The sequence below is a fragment of the Colius striatus genome, chromosome 15 (genome assembly GCF_028858725.1).
Source record: "Colius striatus isolate bColStr4 chromosome 15, bColStr4.1.hap1, whole genome shotgun sequence".
NCBI classification, from domain to species: Eukaryota; Metazoa; Chordata; class Aves; order Coliiformes; family Coliidae; genus Colius; species Colius striatus.
The window spans coordinates 17,140,815-17,151,484 of NC_084773.1; the positions used below are offsets into that span (position 1 = coordinate 17,140,815).

The window sequence follows — 10,670 nt, forward strand, 5'->3', positions numbered from 1 at the left end:
AAGCACTGCATTGTGTTTTTCTTTGTACTTCCCCGTCCCAGCTGCTGGGATAAGCTGCACTAGCCCAGTCTTGAAGCCAGCCTGGCAAGCAGTGTGCTCTAAGGGCTTTCTAGGGGAGCTGCTTTCTGCACTTGTCCTTTGCTGCTTTGCTCCACATGAGGACTTAGTTAGAAGTACCAGCTTCCTTCCCTTTCCTACTGTTAACCTTTACCAAAAGGGAGAGCTGTATGAAATTAGTACAACGGAAATGTTACTTCTTGATGCCTCTGCCAGGCAGAAATGGCTCTTACCTCCTCCTTACATGATACTTAAAGCCTACTTGCTGTGTCACAGGCAATACAGCAACCAACTTCCCTGAGTGTGGGGCATTATGGTTGCAGACAGAAGCAGAGCTGAGAGGGAACTTTAAAAGCTGGGAGGATGGAAATGTGAAAGAGGCCAGATCATAGATACAAAAAGGAGAAGGCTAAATTAAAACTTGAAGTTATGATAGTGGAGGCTGCCTGGGGTTCAAAGAGATGCTGGACATTGCTGGTGCTCCAGGACTATCATCATAAATGCAGCAGGAGGCGTGGGATGGGACTGGGATTTAGGTGCCAGGGAAAGCTGCTAAGAGTTACAGGCAGGAGCAAGGAGAGGAGAGACTCACCTGAAGGAAATGCTGCCAGGACCTGCAACACTCTGCCTTTTGAGCAAGAGTATCAGCCACAGGGAGCTGCATGTTAGCAAAGGGAAAGGCTTTCTTCTTTCTTGATGCCTTATAACTTAAGCCCAACAAAAGCCCCAAAACAACTGGTTTCTTGGGATTGTGTTCCACAGGAGTGTGACTTACCTTGAGCTGCTTTACAATAAAAGTCTTGCAGCAAAAAAAGAAACTGATGTGAACAAAAAAATCACAAAATTATTAAGGAAAACCAAATTGTGTATGTGCAGGTTTAACCCCATCCTATCCAGCCCTGCTCAGAGAGACACATTCACACCCCATACTAGGAGGGAGGGGGAGCTTCTTAAACTCCTGGCAAAGAGAGAGGGGTAAGGCTCATCCTCCTGCTGCAGGAACAGTGTGGAGAAAGACCTGAAATGGCATTTCAGTGCACTCCAAAATGGCTTTAATAAAGGAATATCTCATGGGCAGAGGTGTACCGTGGGGAATGAAGATGACAGCTCCCAAAGCAGAGCATTGTGTCTGTTACATGCTGACCAGGTACAATACCAACTAGACTTAAGTTTTGAAGCAGAGGTGACTTGAAACCATCCAGCAGCTGAGGCTTTCGATGTGCCAGCGCAGTTGTTCTGTTCTGTGAGCATCTCGTTAGCCATGGAAGTGCTGCACACATCTTACAGACAGAGCTTTATTTCATTTCTGTTTCCTTAGCCTAAAAAATGGAGCTGTATACATGGAAACCAAATACATTTCTCATGGACAAGAGAAGAACAAAGGAGCATGTGTGTGAAAAGAAAGATAAGATAAAGCACAGCATGTTCCTGCAGAATCTGGCAGCAGAAGGACAACGTGGAAGCAAAATAGTTTGCTGACAAACTAGAAAGACGAGGTTACTGATGCCTCTGAGAAAATACTCCCACAACTAACTGGAGCCTCGAATCCCCTTGGCAGACAGATGGCACTGGGATTGTTTGGTACTTGATGGAAATGCTTAGCACTGACTTTTCCCATGCCAGCCATTCTCACCACACTTACAGAAGTGTGTATCGCAAGCTTTGTTCCCAAAGAGTCGTTTATACCACCTGGGTTCTGCAGAAAACATCTGCTGAAACAGTTGTAAGCAAAACTTGAATAGTCTTTATTCTGTGTTGTTCTCTTCGGGTCACTCTGGTCTCTCACTCCAGCTGCTTCGGCAACGGCACCTGGGCAAGGACAGTAAGTGTGAGGTGGAGAAAATGTTTCAGTCTTATTTCCAAAGCTGGTTTAGTTTAATACAAACTTTCAGAAGTTGTTAAATGACCAAAAATGTAACAGCTGGGAGCCCTAAGGAGCTCTGGAATTCCTTTTGTTTGTGATTCCCCACTTGTAGTTTGCAGTGCTTAATGCCCAGTAAAGCAATTTGCAAGCAGTGAGTGCCACCACAGAGTGACCCAACATCCAGCTTGGCTCAAGCGGTGAAACCCCATTTTATGCATGAAGCTGAGGATACTGAGGCAAATAAGGAGTTACCAAGATCATGCAAGCAGGTGAGAATTACACCCTAATGCCCAAATTCCAGCCCTCCAAAAAACCACCAAGCAAAAAACAATCCCTGAACCCAAACACATGTGCCCATTGCTTCCTCTTTCCATGGGCTGTGACAGTAATTATCTGCCCCATGCCCTACACCCCTCATTTATAAAAACCTCCTGAGGATTGAGGGGGATGGTTGGGGTTCCTTATTGCTCCATGACAGCACTTGAGTTTCAATGCACTGACACCATTGTCCTCCATCCTCCTGAGCAGAGGGGAGAACACAGATCCCACAGCAGTGTCAGACCCACCTGCCATCACAAGCACCATCTTGGCACGCAGAGAAGAGCCACGGACTTTACAAGAGCAGGTAGGAATAAACCCACAGCCTTTACAAGAGCAGGTAGGGATAAACCCACAGCCTTTACAAGAACAGGTAGAGATAAACCCACAGCCTTTACAAGAGCAGGTCTTGTCGTCTTAGTTTTGTTTTGGGGGCAGAATGGTTCTATGAAACCTGGACCAGGTGCAGAGATCACTGTAGGACCTGCCCCTGCCAAAATTTTGGGACAAACTACCGTCTCTGGAGTTACTGAGGGAATAATTATTGCCCACATCCCACTCTATTGTAATGTCCATTTTAAACAAAGTATTAGTTACAAAGTGCCACTTAACCATTTCTTAATTGCAGAGGATTTCCTCTCCCCTGAGCCTTGGCAACACAAACAGATGTATCAACTTCATTAGCTATAAATAGATCAGACAGCTTTTAGCATTTCTTGACTAAGGGTACAATGCAACGAAGTGTGACATTGCAGGACAGCAAAAGGTTAAAGCTAGTGGGCAGCATTTTGAGAAGTGGCCCATGAATTTGGTACCCACAGAAGAGCAGCACCAAGAGGCAGTTTGGGACTTGGATTCTCAAGGGTGTTTTATGGGGAACTGGGCTACGGGTAACGGGCAAAAGCTGGAACACAAGAAGTTCCACTAAAGGAAAAAAACTTCTTTACTGGGAGGGTGATGGAGCAATGGAAGAAGCTGCCCAGGGAAGGTGTGGAGTCTCCTTCTCTGGAGGTTTCCAAACCCACCTGACACTTTCCTGTGTGACTTGATCTAGGTGGACCTGCTTGAGCAGCAGGGTTAGACTAGATGATCTTTAAAGGTGCCTTCCAACCCCAACCATTCTGTGATTCTGTGACTGCAGACTCGTGAAAAATAATACCTGTTCCTCTCCTGAAACAAATATCCTGAGCAGCACTTGCCTGTCATAACTAATAGGCTATTACTAGCACACTAACCCTGAGCTTCTGGGCATCTGAATTCCCTTTCACCTGTATGGATGCAGAAAGTGATGCTGTCATTTTTCTGTGCTAAGCCAAGCCTTAGTGCTGCCAGGCAAAACAACCAGCTGCACTCCAGGAACAGCAGCCTGATGCAAAATGAGCACCAGCCACCCACATGAGAATGTGCCCAAGCCCCAGTCAACAGCCACCATCCCAAGGGGCCGTCCGGGAGCGGCAGGGGCCGCGGTTCCCTCCCCGGGCCGCCCCGCTGAGCACGCACCGGTTTGAGGTAAGCGACGTTACTCTGACGGATGTCGTTCAGCAGCTGATCTCGGGGGGTTATTTCGACGAGAGGGGGTGGCCTTCTCCTGGGGATCGGTTTAAGGGTTTTGATGACATCTTTGAGGTTGGTTTTCTCGGCGGGTTCCACGTACTCCGGCACGGCGGATTTGCGTTGGATCTTCTTCAGCTTGACCACTCTGAAGTTGACGGGCTTCTCTCTGCATGGCTCCTCAGGGGCCACCTGCCTCGTGCTCTCCTGCCTTTTGCTCAGGGACACAGCAGCAGGGATGGGTGGTTTCGGGGCTTGCGGGGGTTCGTGCACCCTCGGCTGGGGCATTGGCCCCCCCAGCATTTCCCACATCCCGGGAGGCAACCCAAGTCCATTTTCCAGCATCGCTATCAACTCTCTCTGCTCTTTCATTTGCTGCTGTCTTTGCTCCTCTTTCCTCTTTTGCCTCTGCTTGTCCAGGTTCCTGCTCAGCAGGTTGGTCACCACCATCCTGGGCCCCGGCAGTTCGAAGTGATACCCCATTTTAAGGAGGGTGGTGTTGGCTTTCAGCAGCCTGGCGATCTCCATCTCTGCCTGGTGGCCCAGCATGCTCCGCTGGTTGTGGAAGCGGAGCTCCGTCAGTGTCTCGTTGTACTGCAGACACCTCATGATAGCAACCACCCCTTTGCCAGAGATGAAGTTGGAGTCGATGTTCAGCGTGGTGATGCTCCTGTTCTCCCGCAGCATGTTGGCCAGAGCGAAAGCCACGTTGTCGTCGGCCCCCACGTTGGCCAAGCTGAACGTTTTTACGTTCTTATTCTTTTTCATGGCATTGACAAAGTCTATCAGCATTTCTTTGGGGACGTTCTCTATGTTGTTCAAGTTGAGTTCTTTCACGTCTGGGTTGTTTCTTCGGACTTTGTCCAAACTCTCGTCTAAATTGGTTTGGTTTCCCGAGGGCCTGGCGCTCAGCTTCATGAAGCTGGTGTCCAGTGCTAACTTTTTGGGGATGTTCAGTTTGGATATTTTCTTTTCATTTTCCTGTGGCTTTTCTGTAGTTTCTCCTGGTTCTGTACCTGATTTCTTACTTATCTGATCTCTGTCACTGTTCTCATTGGTGGAAATCTCCTTTGTTTCCAATTCAGGCTCATCCTCCTCTTCATCCTCCTCTTCATCATCTTCCTCATCATCTTCCTCATCCTCCTCAGCTTCTTCTTTCTCATCATCCTCCTCCACTGTCTCCTTATCGCTTCCACCTTTGTTTGTCTCCCCGGATGGTGTTCCTGAGCTGGACAAGTGCTCATTTTGGTAGTGTCTCTCTTTTCCCTCTGCTCCTGGCACCCTCCCGCTGGCCGCCTCGCTGCTGCCCAGGGCCTTTCCTTCTGCCTCCTCTGCAGCGCTTCTCTGAGGAAGACAAAACCTCACAGCTGAAATAATCCAATGTGGCTTTGTTAACATGAACTTTCTGCTCAAATAAACATGTGTAGTGACTGGGTTTAGATATCCCTGTGCCCACACATGATAGAACAATCCTTAGAAGTGCCACTGCCTGTAAGTTAGGGCTGTGCTGACTTGCTTGGGAACACAGGAATGATTGCTTTTAAAGTGACTGCAAACCAATTTCTCATCTTTACCCATCAAACTCAATCCTGACAATCAAGTTATGTGTTTAATGTTATGTTAAAGTGGTCCTTGAACCCTTCTGAGGGTTAAGAGCCTCTGATGCAGCCTCTTTCCAGATTTTGTGTGATTTTTGTTGTTTCCTCAACACGACAGAATGTTTCTTTTGTGTACCACAAACCATTAGAAGCCATTGTTAGGAACTGCCTATTTGCACAGCCCAAGGAGGAGTCAAGAGGAGGATATATCACAACATTTATGGAGTCATCCAGCACGAGACAAGGCTACCTGGCTTGGTACCTGCCAGAGCATGGCAACTGAGAGAACACATCTCTGAAGATAAAGCAAAATATTACTTCAGTGTTATTTTGAGTTCAGAGATAGGAAACTGATCCCTGCACACAGCTGCTGCAAGGCAGTGGGGCTGCTAGCATCAAAATGAAAGCAATTGCAAACTTCCAGCACCTCCAGAGACCCTCCTAGCTAAAAGGGGTTTTTCAAGCATCTTTTTGCAAGAGGATCCCCCATCACTGAGAAATGCTAAGAAAGATCAAGGTCTTTCCCCAAAAGATTTGCACTAGTTCAGGCAGAGCTTATGCTTCCTCAAAAGTCACACAAGATAGTGATAAAGTCACCTCTGCCCTCAGGGCTGTGGCTCCCGTCTGCTGTGCTGGTGGATGGCTTTAGTACAGGGGGCACCTCAGCAGCTGTGAATGCAGCAGGCAGCTCTACACTCAAATGCCAGATTTAACCTTAGAAGCATTTAAACAACAACAAAAAGTCTCTTTGTAGGTAACTGTTGTAGGAGGGAAAAACTCACTACATGATCCTCCCCTCTCCAGAGGCAGCCCATGACACCTGCCCTGGGAAGTCCGTGGTGTTGTGTATTAACAAAACCACGAGTTTATTGGTTTCATGTAAATAAAACCAGTTACCTCAAATTCACTTTGGTTCAGGTATGGATGTGTTCTGTTTAGCCAAGTTTTCATTCTATTAATCTATTTTTAAGAGTGCTCCTCATCCTAAAAACTGTCTAAGTATGACCTGAACTTTATTTCAAAGTCATAAGGACAGAATAAATACTGTGTTCAACAGGGTTGGATCAGCTTGTGGGGTTTACATGCTTGGTTGTTAGTGAATGTGTCACATTGTTAAAATACAGTGGTTTGGGGGTTTGTCCAGTATGACATGAAATTCTGTCGATTAATTAAACACATATGATTAATGTAGTTTGCTATTGAAAAGCATTGTGGTGGTTTTCCATACTCAGAGCCACACCCATTTGAGTTACACCTCCAAACTGACTTTATGACAATTTCTCAGTGATTTGCTTTACTGAGACAGAATTAGGATTTATCTCTCATTAAAAAGCTTAAATAAACACTTGGGAAAAAGCAATTAAAAAGTTACTAACTCTGATATCAGTCCAAGCCAGATGCTGACATTGCTGAGGCTTTAAGTATGAACTCAAATTTGTTTGCACCTTACCTTAAGTAATAGATGGAAGCAGAAGCAGTTTAAGGTGTTAAAGCTATAAAGCAAATCCCACAGCAGATGCATAATAAATATTTATGATTTTTTTGCTTGTTACCTCAGAGGGCAAGAGGGTGACAGGAACTCTCTCGTCCTCGAGCATGCGTCTGGATGCCTTCTGCCAGTACAGGTAGTCAACCAGCGACCTGTGGTCAAAGCTCCCCGTTGGGGGTTTCTCTGTCTGATCTTTCTGTATCATCCCTATTGGGACTTCAGGGTCTGGGGCCATGACTTCCATCTCACACTGCAGCTCCTTTAGCTCCTCAGGGGACAGGTTTGCCAGGATTTCATCCTCGTCGATGTCCTCAGGACACACATCTTCGTCAGAGTTTTGGCTGAGTTCGGACATGTTCTTTCTTCCCTCCTTCCTCTAGTACTTTTTAAATCTAAAGAGAAAGATAAATCTTAAAGGATTTTTTCTTTTGTTTTCCTGACTAGCAGTAGCTGATTTGGTTAAATGGACAACTTCATGTTTTGGTCATGAGCTGTGGCAGCTCTCGGTCCCAGTGCAGGAGACAGACCACGCAGCTAAGTCTATATTAAGCTGCACTTGGCTGACTAAAGAGAATTTATGGCGATGCTGCCATGCTCCATTTTCAGCAACCTGTCAGCTGTGCAAGCCCTTCTGACATTTCAGTGCAGCTGGTGTGTCCCCCCATTGAGTAAGGCAGGAGGCAGACATGTTCTAGAGGGTTCCTGGGGCATTGTGCCTTTCATTGCTTCAGCTCGTGCTTGAATGGCCGTAGGTGGGTGAAGTCACGTGGATGGTACCTGCGAGGTGTATGGGTGAAGTTCTGCACTGTGGAAAGAAACAGCACAAGGTCTCTGTTACGTCTCAGATATCTCAGAAGGGCTGGAGGTGCAGGCTCCTCACTGCCTTTAGCTAATCCAAACCCTGACTGAATATTGCAGGTGGTTTTGGTGTGAGTGCAGCCATCGTGCAATTGTGGAGCTCTCACAGAAACCAGATCATGGTTAAGGTAAAATCCTCTAGGATGGAGCAAAGGCAAGTGGTCAGTACAGCACACACCTTGTGCTTGGCGACAAGGGTCTATGTGGGGACTGGCACCAGCTCTTTGAAGCAGTCTAAGGGAAACACATTTCACACAGCACATCCACGTGCCCTGCTCCCACCCAACCTGCCCAGGGGCAACGTCAGTGCCCTATTTCTTGACTGGCCCATCCCTATCATGGGCATTATTTGCACTGTCAACAGATCTTGACTGACAGTTCACCTCAGGTTCATCCTTCTGCCATTTTTTACCAGTTTTCTTGCAGAATTAACAAGCAGCTACAAAGAATTACTTTGCTGATGTTCTTAAAACTGGTGTGACTACAGAAGAAAGCTGAAATCCCTTTTTTTAGTGAGTGTCCATTCCAGCTAAGAGGTACCTCCTCCTCTGTTCTGAATGTTTTACAGGCTTCTAAATTTACAGGGTAAACCTGAGACCATACCCTCAACACCACTCAGCTCGCGGCTGCTCTGTAAAAACAGAGTAGCGTGGGTGGGTAATTTTCCCACTACTGAGCAATTTCAGCACACTGCAGTTTGAACTGTTCATTGGATTAGCAAGATTTCCTCTCTCACTTTCAAGTATTCCTTGCAGGGAATATTGACTCAAACCCTCACCTTGCAGCTGCAAATGCAGCTTTTGTAGGAAAGAAGCCACAGGTGAGTGGCTGTGAAATCAAACCACACCAATCTTTAAGCCATACACCTTGCTAGTCTCAACCACGCTCTGCTGGAGCCAGCCAGCAGTAAAAGAGTCTCTGCATGGACAATGGCTTCTCTTGGTTGAGTTTTACAAAATATGGTGCTCAAGGTCCTGTTAACCTCTATTACAAGGCCATTATCCTCAGTTAATTAATGCTGTTACACAGTGGGGAAGGGGGCAAAATTTTAACAACAAAATAAGCAGTAAAGGAAGAAATAACAAAAACTCAAGCCAAGAAGTAATGGCTCTGTTTGCCCCTTTGGTTTTTCAAGGGACATCCTTATTTTATATTATGCAGTAGCAAGCACAACAGCAGACCCACACATCAATCTAGCTGGTCTAGCAGTTTTAACCCCCCAGCCATTGCTGTCCATAATAGAGTCCATAAATGGTTTCCTGATGTTGTCAAATAAATCAATGCTCTTCAGTAGCTGGCATGTTGTTCTCCCAAACGATGCTGTTTGGGTCACAGAAGCTGACTATTCAGTGGTTACTTATCTCTTGCTAATTTCTTGACTGTAAATAAAGCCCCTGGCCCCCTTCTTGTGTTTCCATGATCTTCAGCCAGGCCATCTTGGGCCATCGTCTTGTCAGATCTGCTAAGCAGGGTCAAACCCATGAAGTCCTCTTGAGAAGGGAAACAGGGATACTGAGAACACTATCAGGTATTGGAAAAGCAAGTTTTCTCCTAACTAGATTATTTGCAGATACCATGGTTAGGAAACACTACACCTCTGGGAGTGATGCCTTCTCCGTCAGACTCAGAGCAGAGGGCTGCCCAGTGACATCCCTCTCCTGGTGACACGGGTGCTAATCCCACAGATTTCCAAGGTGGGTATCACATTTTGCCTACTTTAGGTCTCCTCTCTCCATAAATTACCTCGAGCACAGGATTCACTTCCTTTTCTAACACGGTGCTTAGTGTTTTGCTGCACTGGAAACGGAACGTTAAGGCAACAAACACCACCCTCCAGGCTGGGGACACACTCATGGCCAAATCTAGAAGTCTTTTCCAAGGCAAAGCTCCCATCTCCCTCCAAATAATATTTGTGGGTATTCCCCTGGGAGCTTTCCAAAATAACCACTCATTTCCTCAGCCTTCATTAAGAGAGGAAGGCCACTTCCATTGGTAGCACTTGTTATTTTCATGCCAATTTGACACTTGCTTAGGAATCCCCAGACTAATCAGCTGCTGCACGAGGTGCTCTGTTACCAAGGAGCAGAGAGCTGTGCCAGCAGCCACGCTCAGAGAATCAGCAGAAGACACATAGTACCTGCTGCCATCACAAAGCTATTACTACAGGTAGCAGCTCAAAATTCATGCTAAGTAGGTACCTAACAGGTGCTATAAGGCACTTCAGGAGCAAACAGATAGGAGCAAAGATCTGCTCGCAGTACTGACCAACCCATGCTCACTGTTTCTAGGGCAGTACTCGTGCATGGATGAGCACTTCCATGGAACCCAAGGGGCTCTCATGCAGGATTATTTCACTTCATTAAACTTTCTTTCCTCATTAATGCATTTTTGCCAAAACTTCCAACTTACCTCTTGAAAACAGAAGAGTTGACAAGTTTGTCACTCAACTCTGAAGAGAGGCTGACCCCTGTGTCACCACTTGACGTGAGGCAGGACATCAAACCATGCTTCGAGTGCCTAAAATGTTCTGGTTTTAAGGTAGTTGATGGGACACACGCTGGTGCCAAATGCTCAAGAGCAATATCTATAATGTTGGCTTTCACTTATTCTACTTTTTACTTCCCTTAATTACCAATCCACAGCATTTCCAAGCACCAAGGCATTAATTGCAGCCAGTTGAAGAATGTGCCTGTGTAACATATCCTTGCATCACTTTTAAGGAACTCGTAGGATTGATGGGGTAGTCTAAAATTGACAAATAGTAGCATACATCAGGCATGTCCAGCAATGCACTGTAATGCAATATGGGGATTATCAAGGGTCAGATGATGGGATCTTAACAATAACAACCACTAAGTAACGAGAGAGATACTCTGTGGGAAAAACATCAGGGATCATCTTGGAGGAGGAAAAAAAAAACACCTCACCCCACATC

General features: G+C 46.2%; 1 protein-coding gene across 1 annotated transcript; it reads right to left on the reverse strand.

Moving 5' to 3' along the window:
* Nucleotides 1-1,839: 1,839 nt before the first annotated feature.
* On the reverse strand, nucleotides 1,840-7,232 carry LMOD3 (leiomodin 3). Its single transcript, XM_010196266.2, has 3 exons — nucleotides 6,942-7,232; nucleotides 3,740-5,134; nucleotides 1,840-1,866 (listed from the first exon to the last, which is right to left on the reverse strand). The coding sequence occupies exons 1-3, from the start codon at nucleotides 7,230-7,232 to the stop codon at nucleotides 1,840-1,842; spliced, it is 1,713 nt and encodes a 570-aa protein (XP_010194568.2).
* Nucleotides 7,233-10,670: the final 3,438 nt, after the last annotated feature.

Excerpts from the sequence above, each read along its gene's own strand:
- LMOD3 (XM_010196266.2), bottom strand. The coding sequence starts at position 7,232 with ATGTCCGAACTCAGCCAAAACTCTGACGAAGATGTGTGTCCTGAGGAC. Across the intron at positions 5,135-6,941 it reads TCACCCTCTTGCCCTCTGAG|AGAAGCGCTGCAGAGGAGGC; the intron begins GTAACAAGCAAA and ends TGTCTTCCTCAG. Across the intron at positions 1,867-3,739 it reads ACGTCGCTTACCTCAAACCG|GTGCCGTTGCCGAAGCAGCT; the intron begins GTGCGTGCTCAG and ends GTCCTTGCCCAG.